The following is a 21,036-nucleotide window of genomic DNA, read 5'->3' on the forward strand; positions in this document are numbered from 1 at the left end:
TTAGACTAAAGGAAACAGTCATGGGTAAGTTTGAGTCAGATTTGTACCCTGAGTGTTGTCAGTTCAATTCCCAACCTGCTAAATTGGAGAGGGTGTTTATTAACAAGTGCTCTCCCCATTCCCCACCCTGCGCATGGTACCATTCTGCTGCAATGCTCCCCTGGGGCACCAACTAGGCTGCAGCATTAGTGTAATTTCAATGTGTGCAGTGTCATAATGACGATTGGACTTTTCCATCGCGTCTTTAACTTTTTCTGTCTTTTTCTAATCCTCTCAAGCAGCCAGCCTGCCACCCTGCCCAGCCCTCACCCAAAAACATCACAAGATGAATGTGATCAGTTGCAGCATTTGCATAGTATGAAGGAGTAACGCAACCAAGTGATCAATGTATTCAAAAAGTATGCATACCAAACTCCATTTGGCCCTTATACTTATTAATAGTAATTCAGTGTGACGTGTTATACAGTATCGCTGTGTCTCAGATGGCGCACCTATGCACTTTGAGCACAATGTTCCAGTGCATAACCAATATGCCAGGGGTGTCAAAGTCATTGCCTGAGGGCCAAATTCGGTGTGTATGCACTTCAATTTCACACACCCTCTTTACCCATATATGACATTTCAAATGTGCCTGCACATTAGTGATGTCAACAATAATCAATTAGGAAAATGCCCAAATTGATGCGGCATATTTTTTAATGTTTCAATTACTTCTGTGGGCATTTCTGGAGTAAATGAACTTTACATTAAATGAAAGCACTTCAAGCATTGAAAACGGGAGGATTGCAGGACACACAGCAGCCAATAAAATGTTGTTCAGTGTCTGACTGCTTGTACTGCCTCATGACAGATAAAAATGTGCAATGCTTTCAGTAGAAATGTAATGCATTGCAATGCATCGTACAATCGGACTGAATCGATTTGAAATGAAGCGTTACCTCCTGAATCCATACCTGCCGACCATTACGCATTTTGTGTAGCAGATACGGATTTTGACATCAAACTACGGTGCTGTCACTTCAAAATACGAGAAAAACCAATAGCAAAGTGTGTTCATGGGCCCTTAATTTGCTCTGTAGACTTGCAACCAGACAGAGCCGTAGATATGGCTCTGCTTGCAATTGTCTCGCGCTGGCCTTTCCATTGGCCAGCAAGTGTGTGTGTGTGTGTGGGGGGGGGTATTGACCAATCAGTGCGCTAGTTTAGAGGTCTTCATTTGTTGTGCTGCGCTCCTCTCGAGTCGAGGCATCAGCTGCCGATAGAAAGTTTACTTCGAAATCACACAAGCAGAGAGACTGGGTAATATAATACTCCTATAATCTCTGACACAAGTGTCCTCCTCCTGTCATCATGTATTATCCATCTTGGTACTGTCGCTGTAGTTTTACAAGTGAGCACCGTCAAAATCACCGTTTCAAAGGTAAATGGGCTTTGAGGAAGGTAGCCGGTATGGGAATAGTGAATTGCGTCCAGTTGCTAAATCCGTAAACTTATGAAAATAAATAAAGGCCGAGGTCTGCCGTAATGGTTCACCCAATGTTTCGCCATATTTGACGGCAATATGTTGTTGCTTGTTTTGATATTGGACCAAAACGAGATTACTTCCGAATGAGAAAATGTGTCGATGACTGCGCTATAAATTAGCAGATTAGCAGCAAACTAAATTCGGTTTCCCTTTGCGTGGGATCATTTAACTCGGGAAAATAAAGCGATAGTTCTAACGGTTGTGCTCGGAGTACATCCGTAAAACCTACCATGACACCGTACAGGAATACTGTTCCCCCCTGAATCGTGGCCCATTCTGTGAACAGGTGTAACGGGTCGTGCGTTATTATGCATCACTCCACGACTACTATCCGTAATCACGTAAGGCAATATATTAATAAAATCAATTCTCCTATCATATATGTGCCTAACAGTGAACAATAGCCAACTCATGGCGGCAGATGAGGGTAGATAGGCCTACTATTATGCAGAGAAGTAAAAAAGAAGCGCTCAAAAGTTACCGTGGAAGTTCCAAGAGCAATGGCCATTAGCCCCCGTACCTCAGTAGGGCCACTACATGACGCATTTTGTACTGAATGAATGCAAGTGTGATTTTGATGTTAGCCCCCAAGGTAATAATATTAACTTGATATTATCCTAGCTTAGATAACACTTGTCTTTATCTTTTTCTCTACTGCTGATGCTTCTTCACAGTAGGTGACAACATCACCATTTATTAATATTGGGGGAGATGATGTAAGGATCATTACAATTCAACTTTTTGTTCATACAAATCACTGAAATGCTTCGGTATTATATAATCAAATTATACATTTTCCTACATGTACCTTCTACAGCCAAAAAAATAATTAGCAAATGCTTCGATTTCATACTCAATTCCAGCTCCTTAACACCCCCAAGTGACCAAATGCTCTGTTTGGCTGGTACATAGGATAACTTAATAGCCACTTACTAGCCAGACTGGTGGTATGTTTGACTAGTAAGATTAACAGCCATATTGGCTGGTGATCAATAAAGTTAATTTAGAGGCCTGGATTCCAGCACACTGTATCATAGCATTTTATTGTTGTTATGGTGTGAAACAAAAAAAAAAAAAACCATCTTCCATGAAAGTTTAATAAATTATGGTAGTTCAAAGTACTGTGAAGAGTAAGATAAACTATTTGCCAGATACACGGGATGTTAGGCTAAAATGCATTAAAATGCAGGAAATTGCATCTAAGAAAAGCATTTTTTTTTCTGGGGAGGACCCCTACACCCCCTCCCTGAATGAAGTATCTCATATCTTCCCTGTTGACATTTGGCAGTAGGTGTGGGGCAGACTATGCAAAACAAAGTAGTCTCTCAGATGGGCCCGCCGGCGGCCCCGTTGCTTTGCCATGCCAAGTTGTTGCGCCGTGAATTGCCGCGCCGCGATAAGTTGCTACTCAAAATTTTTTGTAAAGGTTGGCAGGTATGTGAATCGTAATCGAATTGTAAGGGTAGTGGCAATGCATTCCACTACTGCACATATACTGTTGTTGGAGTATGTCTCAAGCATTTTCTTGTATCATTGCCTTTTCAGGAGTAGATGAGAGTGCCTGGCAAATCCCACTGATGTGCTTTGTGCGTCTGAACAGGTGTGTAGTGTTTCTTATTTGAAGTTTCAATGTTAAGAAGATGCAATGCCAGTCTGCTTGAATGCCAGAAAGCACGAAAAGCTAAGGCGGAATCTACTAGAGCTCTAGCATTGTCTTGTCGTATGCAGTCCTCTGATGGCCTTTGTTGATATTGTTTAGCACTAGATGAAGTATGTTCTGTAAAATGAAAAATACACCGCCTGATAAACACGCTGGGAGGGAGAAGGGGTAGCTTTAGGCTCTTTCGTGATGTGAGAGACTCTCGTCTAAACGTGATGAGAGAACCTTGCTTATGCTGTCTAACCTTGTCTTAAGTTGTCAAACCTGTCATTCCTATTATTTTCTTGTTATCACAGTATACATCTATTAACTCAAATGTCTGTCATTTATTTACAGAAACCACTGCAGTGAGGCTTGACATGGTTATCCCTCATTCATTGCCTGGTAATACAGTGGAGAAACGTTGTAAGACTGTCTGGTAATAAATATTTTATTTTATATTATGCATGTATTTATTTATTTATGTATGAAGTGAAATGACTACCTTGCCAATGATGCCACCCAACTGCACAACATGTACATTCCCATAAAATCTCCATAACCAGTCCACACTTCTGGTGTGAGACAAACACCTGAATAAGATGGGCTTACCCATGAAATAAAATTAATGTAATTCTTTCTTAAACCCATATACACTTCCTAACCACAAATAAGATTATTTAATTCTTAAAGGACCAGTTCAGTCAGTTTCAATATGCTGTTGTATCGCTCACACTACCCTTGACTTGTTAGTACCCGGTGATGCCACATTTTTTGACTCAGCCCTTTCCGAGACATGAGCTATTCTAATGGGGGCAGAGTTTGTTTACGTTTTAAACAAAATTAACATAGGCCTACTCCAAATATTTTCCCAAACGGTATTGCTGTTTGCTAGTTGTCTGCTGATGTTGTACAACCTTTTGGATGTTTTTGGGAATAAATAAAAATGTTTTTTTGAAATGTAAACAAAGCGCTGCCCCCATTACAATGACCAGGATCTTGGAAATGGCTGAAGAAGAAAAAAACCACAGGTACTGACAAGTCCAGGGTAGTGTGGGCATTACAACTGCATGTTGAATTTGACTAAACTGGTCCTTTAATTACTTAGTCTAAAGGATAAACAGTCATGGGTAAGTTAGAGTCAGATTTGTACCCTGAATGTTGTCAGTTTTATTCCCAACCTGCCAAAGTGGAGAGGGTGATTATTAACAATTATTATTCTCCCCATTTCCCACCCTGCACATGGTACCATTCTGCTGCAATGCTCCCCTGGGGCACCAACTGGGCTGCAGCATTAATGTCATTTCAATGTGTGCGGTGTCATAATGACGATTGGACTTTTCCATCGCGTCTTTAACTTTTTCTCTCTTTTTTTATCCTCTCTCCGCAGCCAGCCTGCCACTCTGCCCAGCCCTCACCCAAAGCAATCACAAGATCAAGGTGATCAGTTGCAGCATTTGCATAGTATGAAGGAGTAATGCAACCTAGTGAAGTATCGTAATGCAACCAAGTGATCAATGTATTGAAAAAGTATGCACGAATCGTAATCGAATTGTAAGGGCAGTGCCAATGCATTCCACTACTCGGGGTGTATGCAGGGTTGTAAAAAGTATTAAAAGGTGATAAATTAAAAAGCCAAAATTTAATGGCATTAAAAGTTGTACATTTCCTCAAAAGGTATTATTTTTGGAAAAACAAGGTATTTTTCTTTAGTGATACCATTTTGATACAAAAAAAAATCTTTGTTTATTCACCGTTTTATCACAGTTTTTTCATACACCAGTGATTCATGCAACAGTAGCCACCTGACCTAGTTCATAGCAGAGTCGTGCCGTAGGTCTATGCCGTAGAAAGCAGACTGTTGAACAGTATGGCCAAGTGATCAATGTATTGAAAAAGTATGCACGTTACCTCCTGAATCGTAATCGAATTGTAAGGGCAGTGCCAATGCATTCCACTACTGCAAATATTGAGCTGCATATTAGTGTGAGCTGTTCCATTGGCCTGTGCCCACTTATATTCCTGTGACACCAAATTTCATTTTCATACACTATACATTAATGGTGTGTGGGCCAACTGTAATGCACATTTGAAATGACTTTGTGGGCCGAATAAAAGGACTCAGCGGGCCAGATTTGCCCCCCGGGCCTGAGTTCGAGGTCCCTGCAATCTGCCATACACACTGAAACCTAGTGCCTGAGGTGCACAAGTGTGCCCTCTGAGACACAGTATGTGTCTACAATTAACACATCTTGAATGGTTTTGTTTTAGAATGAGCTCCTGCTGTTGACGGACATCCACCAGGCTGTGCAGTGACTGCTGACCAATAAGGGTTGAAAGGACGGGTAGAGGAGTGGAGGTGGACATGGAGCCCTTTGTGTTCGACTTCGAAATACAAGAGGACATGGAGGACTTCTCGAAGGACTGCCAGGCCGTACTGGCAACATGTGCCCACCCTAACACTGACACTTTCCCTAAAGTTTTGGTATCAAGGTCTGTGTCTGGCAGTGCAATGAACTTGCGCACACCTAGTGGTGTTGCGGTAAGCAACCACTTGGCCAACTGAAACAAAGATGCGAGGCGAATTAATTGTTATTACCAAAATATTGTCAGCAAGGTCTGTGTCTGGCAGTGCAATGAACTTGCGCACACCTAGTGGTGTTGCGGTAAGCAACCACTTGGCCAACTGAAACAAAGATGCGAGGCGAATTAATTGTTATTACCAAAATATTGTCAGCATTTCAGTGCAACAGTGTTTAGATCAGTACCTAATAAGCTAGTTGAGCCTGTGGGTTTGTATTCGATTTACAACGGCTAACACTCATAAACAAACAAACACACACCCACCCACACACACACACACACTCCCAACATTTCCTTTGACTCTCCCACACACTCCAAAACAACTCCAGTTGAGAAAATGTTCTTTTCTAATCTCACCATTACGGTCTTCCTGGATGATATCAGAATAACAGCCACTCTTGGAAATGTGTAGTAAATGTTTTATTTATGTACACGTTTATACTTCAGTTGTTTTCATTTAGTATTGTGTTTGCTTTCTTATCTTAACAAATAAGATGCTTCAGAGGCTGAGAGTGCACATAGTTAAATGTCTGCACATATGTAATTATTCATATTTTAATTAAAAGTTTATTTTTGTGTTTTTTTTGTTTTGTTTGATTGTCCTGGTCCGTCTTCGGTGGATTTAAAACTGTGTTTGTCTAATAAACAAATTTGATTTAATTGAACCAATTGAAAACATAGGCTACTTTGGCCTTCCCTTGTCTTTTCCATTTGGCTAAGTCTTTAAACAGTAATATCTGCTAGAAGTAGACCTATCTACCGGGAGTTGTGGATGTTTGGGCGCCCTTTGTTATCATGACAAGTTTAAATCAAAGAAAGATGCATTTTATGTTTATATTTGGGTTATCTAAGTTTAACATGCAGCCTATGTGATTAATCAAAGGTAAGTGCAACAATACTCATTATTTCAAGGTTCTTTGCCGTGAATTTTAAAGACTGAACATTGTAGGACTTGTGTACACTAAACTTGTCATGATTTAAACAAAAAAAAGTAAAATATTAATGTTTAAGTAGGCCTATTTTGCTGATTAGTGGATTTTAACAGACTCTTAAACAAAATCCTGCAATACAATAACCGTCAGTTAAATGCATCAATAAATGTCCCATGGTAGTTTTAACGATTCTTAGTCGAGATGGCCGACAGGGAGATGGGTTTTTAACCGTACAACATGATTGCATTGACTGCCTGGGCCAAGATGGCCGACAGGGACATGGATGGGCTGCCTGGGCCAAGATGGCCGACAGGGATATAGAGAGGGATATGGCGCTACAGTCCGCAGCCAGACATACTTGAACCTCTTTGTCGGTTGATAACACACCCCTGCCCAGTAGGGGCCAGTAGCGTACCATTCTCTTATCAACTGTAAACCGCGGAAGAAGTTGGAAAGGATGGTGACATTGGCGTGAGACGTGCCAGGGTGAATTTGTTGATTTCTGCCAAATCGGCAAAAACGAAAGCCACAATGAACATTATTAACTCAGCGATTGTCCGATTTAGTGCACTGAACATTTTGCGGTAAGTTCACCTTCTGTTTTGATGGTGTACTACTACAGCAGCCTACTATCTCTTGGTCCACACCAACTGCTCAGTGGTCCACAGCAAATCTGCCAGCATGTAACAAATAACGTGACTCTCAGGATTTATATTTCTTAATAGTGCTGTTGCCAAATCATATCTAAATTAGTGTAAACCACAGGAAATTGTAGACTAACACATTTTGACAGTCTGACCATTTAGTCCTCTGGTTTCATATAGTCGGGTGGTAGCCTCAATGTCCACAATGTTCTTTCACGACATTGATAAAGCATGGCCATGTACATGGGCTACGTTACCAGTATTATTAGGCCTTACGGAAGAATGTGTTTTTTGTTTTGTTTTTCGACTGCAATGTTTTGTGTCCACCACATTGCACTCCATGAAAGTGTGGTATTGGTATTATTAGGCCTGCAGAACCAGCTGAAATTGAAGCACATTCATTCATTCATGTATTCATAATACAGTGACTCATGAGGAATCGGCATACAATAAACACCCTTTTAATTGACATTTTCATTGTCAAGCTTGGGAATGCAGCCACGGCAAAAATTGAGACCACCTCGAAATTACCAGTTGTTCTGCTATTAGGCTATACCAAGCTCCAAGCCACGCAGCTTGGTCAATCAATCTGTGAATGGAGGACCTCCAGATCAATACGTCCATAACAATCGTGGCCAGCCCAATCTCCAGGGCTGAGTCCCATGGAAAACCCCTGAAATGTGATCAAAAGGAAGAGAGGTGGTCACAAGCCTTCAAACAAAGTTCAGCAACTTAAATCTTTGCACCGGGGTGGAATTAAATAATTCAAGAATGATGTGAAAGACTGGTGGAGAGCATCCCAAGATGTATGACAGCTGTGATTAAAATCCATGGTTATTCTACCAAATATTGATTTCTGAACTCATCCTAAGTTAACACATTACCATTAGGCCTATGTTGTTTTATGGTGAATGCCATTTTGTTTTCTTTGGATTTTTTTTAGGGTTGAAAACATTGCATCTTTTATGTTATTTTGACCATTTGTAACTTTCTGCAAATGCATGCTCTAAATGACAGTATTTATTTTCATTCAAAATTCGGAGGAAATGTTGCCAGTAGTTTATAGGATGAAACAACAATGTTCATTTTACTGAAATTTATATTAAGGGAGAAACAGACTAGGAAAGGTTCACATGTGAGGGTAGGACACTATAGGCCTACATTCAGCCTTGAATATATCAGTCAGTGTTAGTCACAAAAATATGCCTGTGGTGTAGTTTGAAAGCTCTTTTCTGGCTCTACATATGACACAATCAGCTTGGAATACAACAACTCTCAGAATATGAATTATGATAAATTGAAAAATTAAAAATTGAATATCTAAAAAAGCTATATTTTAAAATGTCCAGTTCCTTGTCCAAACGTAGCCGGCAATGTCATGAGCAACACCTCAAATGCTGGTGTTTGGTTCGTTATTCATTGAAGAGAGAATTTGACTCACAAATATCGCATCATACAGACCACTTACTAATAATATGGTAATACCATAGTAGCATCACATGACAAAACAAAAACAAAACAAAAATTGTCAGTGTCCATGGTCCCAGGTTTCAGAAACTAAGGCAGATGTCCATTTATACACACCAAATGATGATGTGTGAATGTTTGAACATTCCTTCTCTGTGTACCTGTGCCATCTTCCTTTACCGTACTTTAAAGAGATAATCAATGGCTACACTCTCATTTTGTACTCTACTAGTACATTTGAAGCAGCAGCTGTGTCTTTTGTAGATAATGTATAAGTACGTCCCGTTGCAGTTACAGGTTCCACTACCAGAAGCACATCCTGATGATCCATGACAAGTGTATCTCCTCTGAAGGGAAAAGTGAAGGATGGAGATGGTCCATGAGGATGCAGGAAGTTCAGTTTCACCTCTCCAGTGCTCGGCATACATTCCTCAACACATTATAGCCACCAGTTGCCATCATGTATTCCAAGCTGATTGTGTAATATGTAGAGCCAGAAAAGAGCTTTCAAACAACACCACAGGCATCTTTTTGTGACTAACACTGACTGATATATTCAAGGCTGAATGTATAGTGTCCTACCCTCATATGTGAACCTTTCCTAGTCTGTTTCTCCCTTAATATCAGTGTCAGATTCAAACCAATGCAGTTCTGGGGTGCTACCTTGCTACTAAAAAGGCACACCAAGTATGATTGAAATCCGGGTCGGTCGGGTCCCAAAGTGTCTGATTTCACGTGAAATGACCCTTATGCTAAAGTAGTAAGACCAGAAAAACTGGTAATGTGTATGTGGCCTCTTAATTTTTTCCGTAGCTGTATGTCTAGGCTTCATTTTCGTTAATGCTTGTTTTTTCTGTTGTTACAGTGGCACTGTTGGAAAATCCTCACCACTGCATCCTTCCCTACAACAAACTTTGTGTAGATGGTCACATCTACATGTCGGAAAGGAGCAGAGGGTCTGCTCCAGTGGATTACCCTTCGCAAAACTCCAGGGTGGCCCGGTCTACAAGCAACCCACTTGGCACCATCAGCAGATCCGCACTGTGAAGAGAGGCACTGAATACCAACCTAAAAACATTAAACGTAAAAGAACCCATGGCTGGTTGAAAAGGATCAGCACACAAGGAGGAATTGAAGTGATTTTGAGAAGAATGCTAAAAGGACGAAAATCTCTCACTCACTGACATTTATGGCAACATTCTGTTTTTTTTGTTGACTATTTGGCAAATTATTTCATTGTTTTCTGAATGTCTGGTCACGTTGTTAAATCATATATTTTGGGTATGAAACAAATACCCCAAAATGTGCAATGATTTCTTTCTCATGTGTTAATACAGACAAACATGTAAAATAAAACCAGCTGGTGTTTGAGAGAGAACCATTTTTGGTGATGTGCATGGTTTTTGGTAAATATTTGTGAGGTGAGTAGTAGAAATACTTTAAGGATCTCAGAGCAAACGAAGGTATCCAGCACCATGTCGACTACGCATGTACATATATTGCATAAAATGTCATATTACTTGTTTGCACGCCATCTACATGTAGGCCTATGCAGCAGTGTCTCCCCCCTCACTCACACTGACATACAGTTTCTAAGATGCAGGGGGGTTTTAAATATGTAAACAGACATTTGCACCGTGCTTTAGTAACACGACTCTGTGCACAAATCACACTGTTTAAAAGGCCGGTTAACCGAGAACACTGAAATCCACCATCCCCTCTCAAAAGGATTAACAACAGAGCCGTTATCATCACAAAACAGCAAAAGCGAGAGAAAACGAGTGCTTTTCGTCCCTTCGCGGTTTCCGTAGTCTAAATGATATCCTCTCGCGAAGTTTTGTCTCCCAGTGCCAGTGTTCTCTTCGCGCTGAAGTAACTATGTAACACAGTATGTTATGTGTGAAGTAACAATGTTATAATCCAAGTTAATACCTGCTGGATACAATTAATTGATACTTGATGTAACGCGTTCTTCCTGAAGTTCCGACGTTCGGTTACATTTCTGTTGTTGCAGGAATAACCACGTCTCGAATGAGCCAATAAGTTGCTGCCAAGCTAATATTATGGTAGCCACCGTCGATAGCTTCATTCTTACGCAGTGTGTAAAATAAGCTGTTCAGCTGTCATTTGATGAACGTCAAAGGCTTTGCCTTTTCTTAGGGTGTGACGGATATTGTAAGAGGATACGAACAAATGTGGCGTTTTGACGTTAGATAACGTTAGCTAGCAGTCGTTATACATGCTAGCTGGCTTCTTTGGCAACTAATATAACCAGCTTCTTCCACAACGTTAAGAAAGAAAGAGTCATGGATAAGGTAAGTTAACATGACATATCTGCGAATCATTATGTGGATATTGCTGAACAGCTGTTCGGAGTGTGAACATGAGAACAGGTAGGCTAACGTTAACGCATATACTGTTTTCTGGTGGCCAATGTAGCAAACGTTGTTTACGTCTTAAGATTTGCTTGGAAGACTGATCATGGACAGCTAAATCGGGTTTAGAGATCAATTTGCTTTCCCCTGCACCAGAGTAGGCTACCCGTCTGACTAGTAAAACGTATCTGCCCAAAAATCTGAAGTGAAAAGGGCAGTACGATAAGTCAGTCACTGGTTAGAAATGTTTTGGCACTGGAACCGTTTTGACAAAAAGTTAAGCGTCTCATGTGAGGTCCAACTATGCATTATTTTCCTATCTTTTTTTTCCTCAGGCGGATTTTTTGAAAGGACTGCCAGTCTATAACAAAAGCAACTTCAGCAAGTTTCATTCAGATTCCGTGTGTAAAACATCGGTAAGTGTTGATGATGGGTGCTGTTCACAGACAGTGTAAGTTACTCAAAACCAGGAATGCATTACAGATTATAGTGGAGCGGCTACGGGAAAAATCGTGCAAATTATGATACAAGCGTGAAATTTGGCAGGTATGTCCTTTAGATCCATACAATCAAATCTACCCGATTTGCCACGTGAAATGGCGGCCATTTTCCAAGATGGCCGCCAAAAAAGAGCTCAGATATTGATTTATTGCATAGAATTGACATATAAAATTATGATACTATCATGAAATTGAACATGTATGTGCTCAGCACCAACATAATTAAATCTACTTGATTTGCCACTTGAAATGGTGGCCATTTCCCAAGATGGCCGCTAAAGAAGATCTCAGAAATTGATATATTGCACAGAATTCATAAAGCAAATCATGATACAAGCAAGAAATTCAACATGTATGTGCTCAAGACCAATGAAATAAAATCCACCTGATTTGCCACTTTAAATGGTGGCCATTTTCCAAGATGGCCGCCAAAAATACCTCAATAATTGATGAATGGCATAGAATTGACATAGCAAATTATGATACAAGCATGAAATTTGACATGCATGAGCTCAAGACCAATGCAATTAAAGCTACCTGATTTGCCACCTGAAATAGTGGCCATTTTCCAAGATGGCTGCCAAGATCTCAGAAATTGATTTATTGCACAGAATTGATCAATCAAATTACAATGTAGGCATGAAGTTCGTCATAAATGTGCAGATGACCAATGTAATCAAATCCACCTGATTTGCCTCTTGAAATGGTGGCCATTTTTCAAGATGTCCGCCAAAAATACCATAGATTTGACCATAGATATCATACAATAGATATTGATTTTTGCTCACAGTTGACCAAGCAAGTTATTATACAAGTATGAAATTTTGTGTAACTGTGCTAAACTATACAATAAAATGTACCTGATTTACCACTTGAAATGGCAGCCATTTCTCAATATGGGCACCAAAAAGATTGAATTTAGCGCGGAAAATTATGATACCAATTTCTAATTTTGTTTGTGTGTGCTACAGAGCAATAAAATCAAATCTTTCTGATTTACCACTTGGAAATTTACGGTAATATGGCAGGAGGTGTTAGTGTATTACAGGGGGAATTATCCTACACAGACACAGAGAAGAAATTGATAAAAGAACTAAAACACTATAGGGGGCTAGAATAGCTATAGCAGTGGTTCTCAACCTTTTGTGAACAAATGCCCCCTTGACCTCATAACAAATCCTACTGCTCCAGGCACTCCACAGAGAAGCACGGACAGACTACCGTAGTGGAGCCAATCCTTTGGCGGAAGTACGTAGGATGGCTCGCGAGGCTAAGATGCACTGTCTGTCTTTGAATTCCTTCTCAAATGAAACTGTGCACTGTCAATTTGTACAACACTCATTTTGCACACTGTGATGTTTTAACACCCCTACCCCTATGCCTTCCCCTTGCCCCCTCGTCCCTTCAAACCATGAAACGCAACCCCTACGAATTGAGACATCCCTTCAACAATCCCGTAATGACACCCATAGCATTAAAAAACCAGCCTCTCTATGGTTAAACCAAAATTATTGCTTGTAATCACTCGGGCAAAAAAAATAAAAAAGGACAACAGTGTTGCATGACCCTCGCAAGTCCTTCACAACTTCCATGCATAAGTAGACATTAATAGCCATTTTTTCATGCATGTTTCCTGGATAAAATTACCCATTGAGACAATGTTTAACAACAATTATTACAACAGTAAAAATGAATTACATAAAATACTTATTTTTGCGTGCTTTTGTGGATGCCAACCTTTTTTTAGAGGCATTCACAATGCATTTGGGGGAAATAGGTCTTACCCTCCATTTGAAGTCTGCCTCTGGAAGGGGTAGAAAGCCCCTTACCCCTACCCCTCTCTCTTAACGTGAATTCAGACAGCCCTATGCCTATGAACACGCAAAACGGAGGGGAAAGGGGAAAGGCGTAGGGCTAAAGCCTGGTTTATGCTCAGAATCAAAGTTGTTTGTACGATGATGCAGACAGCCACGCAGTTATTTTTACCCCCTCTGCCGTCACTTGGTGTGCACCTGAAAATGTGACTGCCCGCAGACAGCTACACGGTTAACGGCAGTGATTGGTCCTCTCGACCAGGCTGCTCTTTGCTCGTGAACAAACAGCTAGGCCTACTTCCTTGCTCTAACCTTCACTGGGCTACGGACTGTGAGATGTTCAGTTCATTAAATAAGTTCCTCATGCTTTGTAGCTTCATTTATTTACACGAACCAAAGACAACACGTGCACTTGCAAGTTACGATGCTGAGGTTATATCGGTACAGTAAATAGTGTTTCCATAGTTCATTCTGCTTTGTGCGACCTGTTCTCGACAATGAGTCACTTCCAAACTACCGCGGTGGCTAGTGCAATCAAAAATACAGGTTGACGTTTATTACATGTTTCATTTCCATTGTCGTTGAGTCTGTGTAGCTGTGTAGCTACAAGGCAACAGACACATATAGTTTACTCCTTGTATTGAAGGCGGTTTGAATCCTCTCATAGCGCAGTGATCGAGCAAAAATCAAAACTGTCTGTGTTATAAGCCATTAGGCCATTGGGTAAAACTGAATAAACCAGTGTTGTTGTTCATGAATCTGGGATTCTATGTGCTTGTTCACTTAGGCTGTTCTCATCAGGATGTAGCTATGTTGATGCCAGAAAAATCCAAAATAAATAACCCAATGTTGAGCTGTTGAGCTGTTGAGGCATCATCACACACCACCCTCCATCGGCATCGAGAACTGCCATTATAGCTATTACCATGCTATCACCACGTTAGAGCAACATTGCCACATTATATAAGAGCAACATCGATAAAACCATGAATTAGCATATTATTACCACATTGTCATTGCATTATTAGCATGTCATTAGCAGTTATTGGAATGTTATCAACATATTATTAGTATGCTATAAGGGCTGATTTGTCATTGGAGGACACATCTGTATTCCTCATTATCTGAATTAAGGCCAATTTAGACCACATTTGGAATTCTATACAACAAATCAATTTCAATGGTCTTTTTGGACGCCATCTTGGAAAATGGCCACCATCCATTTTAAGTAGCAAATCAGGTGGATTTGATTGTATTGGTCTTGTATGCTGAATTTCATGTGTGTATCATAATTTGCTTGGTCAATTTGGTCCAATAAATCAATTTCTGGGGTCATTTTGGCGGCCATCTTGGAAAATGGCCGCCATTTCAAGTGGCAAATCAGGTGGATTTGATTTTACTGGTCTTGATCACATATATGCTGAATTTCATGCGTGTATCATAATTTGCTTGATCAATTTGGTGCAATAAATCAATTTCTAGGGTCTTTTTTGGCGGCCATCTTGGAAAATGGCCGCCATTTCAAGTGGCAAATCAGGTGGATTTAATGCAATTGGTCTTGTATACAAACATGTTGAATTTTATCCTTGTATCACAATTTGTTTGGTCAATTCTGTGCAAAAAATCAATTTCTGAGGTATTCTTTGGCGGCCATCTTGGAAAATGGCCGACATTTCACGTGGCAAATCAGGTAGATTTAATTATGCTGGTCTTGAGCAGAAACATGTTGAATTTCATGCTTGTATCATAATTTTATATGTCAATTCTTTGCAATAAATCAACTTTTGGGGTCTTTATTGGCGGCCATCTTGGAAAATGGCCGCCATTTCAAGTGGCAAATCGGGTAGATTTGATTGTAAGGGTCTTAAGCACATACCTGCCAAATTTCATGCTTGTATCATAATTTGCACGATTCTTGCCATATTGGCCTTGTAGCTGCTCCACTATTACATGTTACTGCCTTTCAAAATAATACCTTACACTACGATATTACTATATTTAAAATGTAATGGCATTGTATTACTTTTGAATTACTTAAATTAATCTCACCAAAATAACTTGATATGGATTTCGCACCGTGTAAATCAAGCTCATGAATCATGACTATTTCACCTCCTATCCAGGCATGCAGCATGCTGCAGACTATAAAGTAGCAGGTTCAGGAATAGCTTCTTTCTGACCCACCACACTAAACACCATTAACATCCAAGTTACAGTAAAACGTATTGTAACTTAATTACTTGCATTTGTAACTAGTATATATTACAGCTGGTTTCTCTTGTAATGCCTTACGTTACTTAGTTACATCAAAAAGTAATGCATTACAGTAGTTAATTACTTCTGTAACTACAGTATATCACGAAAGTGAATACACCCCTCACAGTTTTTCAGATTTTTGAGTATATCTTTTCATAGGAAAGCATTACAGAAATTTCACTTTGACACAATGATTAGTGACCTTTTAACAGCTTATTTAACCGCTTAAATTTCTTTTTCACTCAGAAAAAAACAAAATACAGCCATTAATGTTTGAACATGTACTCACAAAAGTGAGTACACCCCAGATTAAAATCCGGTAGAGATTTCAACCTTTCTTTGCATTGAACTTTTACATTTTGAGTCTGCATCTGGCTTAAATAGATTGGTGTGAGATTTGAATGCAATCCTATGGAGAATATCTTGATCTGCTTCAGTAGTCACAGTGCATGTTGACATGCATGTTTCTTTTAGGTGTATTTCAGATTGCCAATGTTGACAGCATTCATGCATCCCCAAACCATGTCAGTCCCACTACCATGCTTGGCTATTGAGAGGATACACTTTTTTGTAAAACTCACTTGTTTACCACCACACATGCTTGACACCATCTAAAGCACATTTGTTTATCTTGGTCTCAAGAGAGATGAACAGACCAAGGATATGGATCACTGGAACCATGTCGTGTGATCTGAAGAGACCAAGATAAACAAATATACTTGATGATGGTGTCAAGCATTTGTGATGGTAAACAAGTGAGTTTTACAAAACCAGTGTATCCTATCAAAATCCAAGCATGGTAGTGGGACTGACATGGTTTGGGGATGCATTGATGCTGTCAACATTGGTAATTTGAAATACACCTAAAAGAAACATTCATGTCAACATGCACTGTGACTACTGAAGCAGATCATGATATTCTCCATAGGATTGCATTCAAATATCACACCAATGTATTTAAGCCAGATGCAGACTCAAAATGTTACAATTCAATGCGAAGAAAGGTTGAAACGTACACTGATGACCTCCCATTTCATCCCTTTTCATCCCGTTTCATTTCGAGACGATTCGAGCAAACACAGCCCCTTCTCTACCGGACTTTCATCTGGGGTGTACTCACTTTTGTGAGTACATGTTCAAACATTAATGACTGTATTTTGTTTTTTTTCTGAGTGAAAAAGAAATTTAAGCAGTTAAATAAGTTGTTAAAAGGTCACTAATCATTGTGTCAAAGTAAACTTTCTGTAATGCTTTCCTATGAAAAGATATACTCAAAAATCTGAAAAACTGTGAGGGGTGTATTCACTTTCGTGATATACTGTAGTTACTCCCAACACTGTTTATAGGAGTGAACTTCATTGAAGTAACTTACATTTGTGACAGGAAGCTGATGAAAGTATAAATATCAATTGCATTGTGCGATTTATTTATATAATTTATATTTCTACACCTATCCCAATATTAGACCCAGCCTAAACTTGTCTTGGTTACCTTTTTGGTAAAATATAATATAAACCAAAAGTTTGGACACACCTTCCCATTCAATGCCTTTCTTTTCCTGGCTATTTACAGTACATTGTAGATTTTCACGGAGTGTTCATAAGAGTAAGAGTATGCATATCCCACCTCTCTGAGGCCAGGTGCAGGATAAAGGCACATCTGATAGTGGAAAGAGTAGAAGTCTGAAGCACACTGTAGTCTGAAGTCTGAAGCACACTGTAGCTCCGCTTTGAAAAATTATCCAGGTCATACAACGTTTCAACTTGTCCAACATTGATGTCAGCTGTCTATCCACCTGACGTCAACATGACAAAACTGATGGTCCCACACGTTTCAATAAGCTTATTATTTGTATATTTTTAAGTAAAATACACCTAGTCTGTCAAGTCAATCTTAATTGAACACAAGCGTCATCCTATAATTCACTAGAATTGTAGAACTAGAATTTTAAGATGTTCAAACCTCTTTCTAGGCATTTAATACAAGTATTTTACAAACATTTTCTTTATCTGATATTGAGTCAGTTGATCTTACCAGCCTGTTACTTGGACAAGTCACTTGTGTTTGACAGAATCTGCAGGGGGTTCCACTTTCACTTTTTACTGGTTCTACTGTTCTGATGAGTTATTGGGTGACATTTGTGCCCAATTAAGATTGACTTGACAGACTCTGTGGTTTTTCTTGAAAATACTGTAGAGTAAAAATAAGCTGAAGTGTGGGACCATCAGTTGTCGTCATGTTGACGTCAGGTGGATAGACAGTTGATATCACTGCTAAATAACTGCTAGAATTGATATTTTTTGTCAAGCACATAACTGTATATGTGTTCATGCACAGTTTTCATGCCCTCTGTGAAAATCTCCAATGTACTGTAAAAATCCAGGAAAATAAAGATAAATGAGAGAGTGTGTCCAAACCTCTGGCCTATGCTGTATATCAAAAATGATGGTGATATAACAATCTGGGGCAATTAATGAGAATGAAAGTTCTCACTTTGAAAGAATGAAAGAAAGTTCTCACTTTTTGCTTGTGGGGTATTGACTTTTTCATGATGACCTGCTTCATAATCATTATGTATTTTTCCCTTACTTAAACCGTTCTCTGTACTTCAGAACAGGAGACCCTCTGTCTATCTACCAACATGCGAGTTTCCGTCGGAGCAGAGTAAGTGGTTTATGGCTCCATATCTACATCATACAAATCATATACTTTGAGTACGTTTTTAATATTTGTGAAAACACATTCCAGCTAAACTAAATATGCATCTATGTGGGCTTTCGAAAGTATGTCATTCCAAGATTCTGAAATGTACACATTTGAAATGTTCCTCTTGTTTTTGAACCTCCATATTTATTTGGAAGTACCAAAATTATGTGTCGCTCGCAATGATTTCAGAGCATTCACATCCTCAGGATGGCTGTAAGCACTTGGCTGATGCCTGCATTTGCCTTTGTTTTGACAGTCATTGTCACAGAGAAAACAAACATTTTATTGCGATACCTTCATCAGCAATGGGACAAGAAGGTAAGTAAACATTTTAATCTGGTCTTAATTTGGTTTTGGGTATGTGTTTAAGGAGCACTTCAGCCAATTTCAATATGCTGTTGTGTTGGTCACGCTACCCTTGACTTGTCAGTACCCGGTGATGCTGCATTTTTCAGCTCAGCCCTTTCTGAGATCTGAGCTATTCTAATGGGGGTATACTTTGTTTACATTAAAACTTTCTTAATATAGGCCTACTAAATATTATTCCAAAAGATATCACTGTTTGCTAGTTGTCTGCTGATGTTGCATAACCTTTTGGATGCTATTTGGAATAAATCAAGATGTTTTTTTAAAATGTCAACAAACTGCCCCCATTACAATGACCAGAATCTTGGAAAAGGCTGAAGAAAAAAAAAATCAGGTACTGACAATTCCAGGGTAGTGTGAGCATTACAACTGCATGTCGAAATTGGCAGAAGTTATCCTTTAACTCCTTGTTTTCCGGCAGAATGCAGCCAAGAAACGGGAACAGGAGCAAAGTGAAGGCGAGAATCCTGCACCTCCCAGGAAAATTGCTCGGACTGGAAGCCGTGAAATGAATGAGGAGTCATAAAACCTTTTACGTTTCAGTATTAAACATCATGTGACTCTTCAGAGATAAACAAGCACAGACACAGACCAAGACAGCTGGTAAAGGCCATTGATAAAGTCACACTTGCTTTATCCCACATGTTGTGAAACTTATTTTATTTCTTGGTTGGACTGTATTTCTGTTTCTTTAAGTGCAACTCATCACACTCACTTCCCCTGTTATATGTTAATAATTTATTAATTTTGGGATGAATGTGGTCATCCCCTGAAGTCCTAGTCACCTTATTACCCTACCCATTTCAATGCTTGTTATGCTCCCACTGCATTTTTATTCTGAAGAATTTAGCACTAGCAAGCAACTGCTGCCCAAATAGTAATGACACCACCATTGAACCCATTGATTATAAGGTGGATACCAGATTCGAACCTACTAATCTACTCAAAACATAGTCACACCCGCATTTCAGACGACTGAATAACTGACCTGATTTTCATTTTTGGTCAGAGTTGGGAATTTTATTTACAGGACCAGCAATGTCTGGTTAACACCCTGGAGGTATGGATTAATTAAATTTGTTCAGTAATTAATTCAACTGATGTTCAACTTGGCTTCCATAAAAGGGAAGTAAAATGCTAGAGTTAAGAATTATGTTCTTCTTGCAGACATGCTATTGGGTATCAAGCAGTGAAGATGTCTCGATTAGGTTTACTTAAGGTTTTTTTTTTTCATTCATTGCATGTTCTGGTCATTGAGTGAAAGATACCATGTTCGCAATACAGCTCAAGAGCCTTATTACAGGAGTCATTTCTCAATAATTTTTGGTTATAAATATGAAGTACCGGTATAATGTAATGCTGAGTAGACGTTTTAAGAAATGGCCTCATTCAAGCCTTTTTGTTTTTGTGCATGAATTTATGGCAAGAATCCCTAACAAATCAAGTTGAAGTCTGGTGACACTTCACTTTGATATACACTCTAAAATTTTAGTGGTGTAGGAAAGCATTGCCAATGCCAAAAAATGCTTATGGTAGTACATTTTCACTTCTATCTGTCAATACTGCTCAGAAAAAAACATGTGACTTTGCCAGGCCTTTGATGAAAACGGACAAGAAAAAAAGCTCCTACTTAAATTCTTGTCTTACAATTGGCATTATAACAGTGGAAGGTTCAAGGTTCTGTAAAATAACATTAAGTTCACTTGTTATTTTAATCGTCCATAGCAATACCATGTGTGTTTTTAAAGGCATTGAGATGGACTAAAAAAAATTAACACCGCTTAGCTTCTCTGTGATATCTCAGTGCTGTGTGATTCTGGTTTTTGCATTTTGAAATGTTTACATGTCTGCCAGTTACCCCAAAGGAGGTACATTCTACTCGTTTTGTCTTCTACGTTGAAGACTAGTGCTGCATCTCTTGTTTGACCATCGCTTTCGCCCCTTAATGTATATTCCTGTGATGTAGTGGCTGACCTAACACGCAAACTGTGCTGCTTTTGGAGACGACAGCACAATGCCCCCTCTGCCCCAATTCCCAGACAGTTGGCTCTACTCCTGCCAGATATTGGGTCTAGATGCTCTGAGACCTGTACAGATGGCAGGGTCTATGCCAAAGATGTTCAATTGCAGGTGTATCATACGTTGTAAAGTTCTTTGTGAATTAAACCTTTGGATTGAATTCCTACTCTGTGTGTCTTTCTTGTAGAGCCATATTTCAACCTTAACGTA

General features: G+C 39.4%; 2 protein-coding genes and 1 long non-coding RNA gene across 3 annotated transcripts; all 3 read left to right on the forward strand.

Moving 5' to 3' along the window:
• Positions 1–368: 368 nt before the first annotated feature.
• On the forward strand, positions 369–5,761 carry LOC134466428 (uncharacterized). Its single transcript, XR_010038299.1, has 5 exons — positions 369–398; positions 3,071–3,125; positions 3,522–3,603; positions 4,555–4,604; positions 5,436–5,761. It is a non-coding gene; the product is annotated as an uncharacterized LOC134466428 (long non-coding RNA).
• Positions 5,762–7,099: 1,338 nt separating this feature from the next.
• Positions 7,100–10,168, forward strand: mrpl34 (mitochondrial ribosomal protein L34). Its single transcript, XM_063220324.1, has 2 exons — positions 7,100–7,263; positions 9,656–10,168. The coding sequence occupies exons 1-2, from the start codon at positions 7,211–7,213 to the stop codon at positions 9,972–9,974; spliced, it is 372 nt and encodes a 123-aa protein (XP_063076394.1). The 5' UTR covers positions 7,100–7,210; the 3' UTR covers positions 9,975–10,168.
• Positions 10,169–10,630: 462 nt separating this feature from the next.
• LOC134465464 (DET1- and DDB1-associated protein 1-like) lies at positions 10,631–20,992 on the forward strand. The gene is made up of 5 exons (XM_063219133.1): positions 10,631–11,105; positions 11,501–11,581; positions 18,348–18,399; positions 18,698–18,759; positions 19,229–20,992. The coding sequence occupies exons 1-5, from the start codon at positions 11,097–11,099 to the stop codon at positions 19,331–19,333; spliced, it is 309 nt and encodes a 102-aa protein (XP_063075203.1). The 5' UTR covers positions 10,631–11,096; the 3' UTR covers positions 19,334–20,992.
• The last annotated feature ends 44 nt before the right edge of the window (positions 20,993–21,036 follow it).

The sequence above is a fragment of the Engraulis encrasicolus genome, chromosome 16 (assembly GCF_034702125.1).
Source record: "Engraulis encrasicolus isolate BLACKSEA-1 chromosome 16, IST_EnEncr_1.0, whole genome shotgun sequence".
In the NCBI taxonomy this organism is placed as follows: domain Eukaryota; kingdom Metazoa; phylum Chordata; class Actinopteri; order Clupeiformes; family Engraulidae; genus Engraulis; species Engraulis encrasicolus.

Coding starts and splice junctions, on each gene's coding strand:
- mrpl34 (XM_063220324.1), top strand. CDS start 7,211: ATGAACATTATTAACTCAGCGATTGTCCGATTTAGTGCACTGAACATT. Junction 7,264..9,655: donor AGTGCACTGAACATTTTGCG/GTAAGTTCACCT, acceptor CTGTTGTTACAG/TGGCACTGTTGGAAAATCCT.
- LOC134465464 (XM_063219133.1), top strand. Junction 11,582..18,347: donor ATTCCGTGTGTAAAACATCG/GTAAGTGTTGAT, acceptor TCTGTACTTCAG/AACAGGAGACCCTCTGTCTA. Junction 18,760..19,228: donor ATCAGCAATGGGACAAGAAG/GTAAGTAAACAT, acceptor GTTTTCCGGCAG/AATGCAGCCAAGAAACGGGA.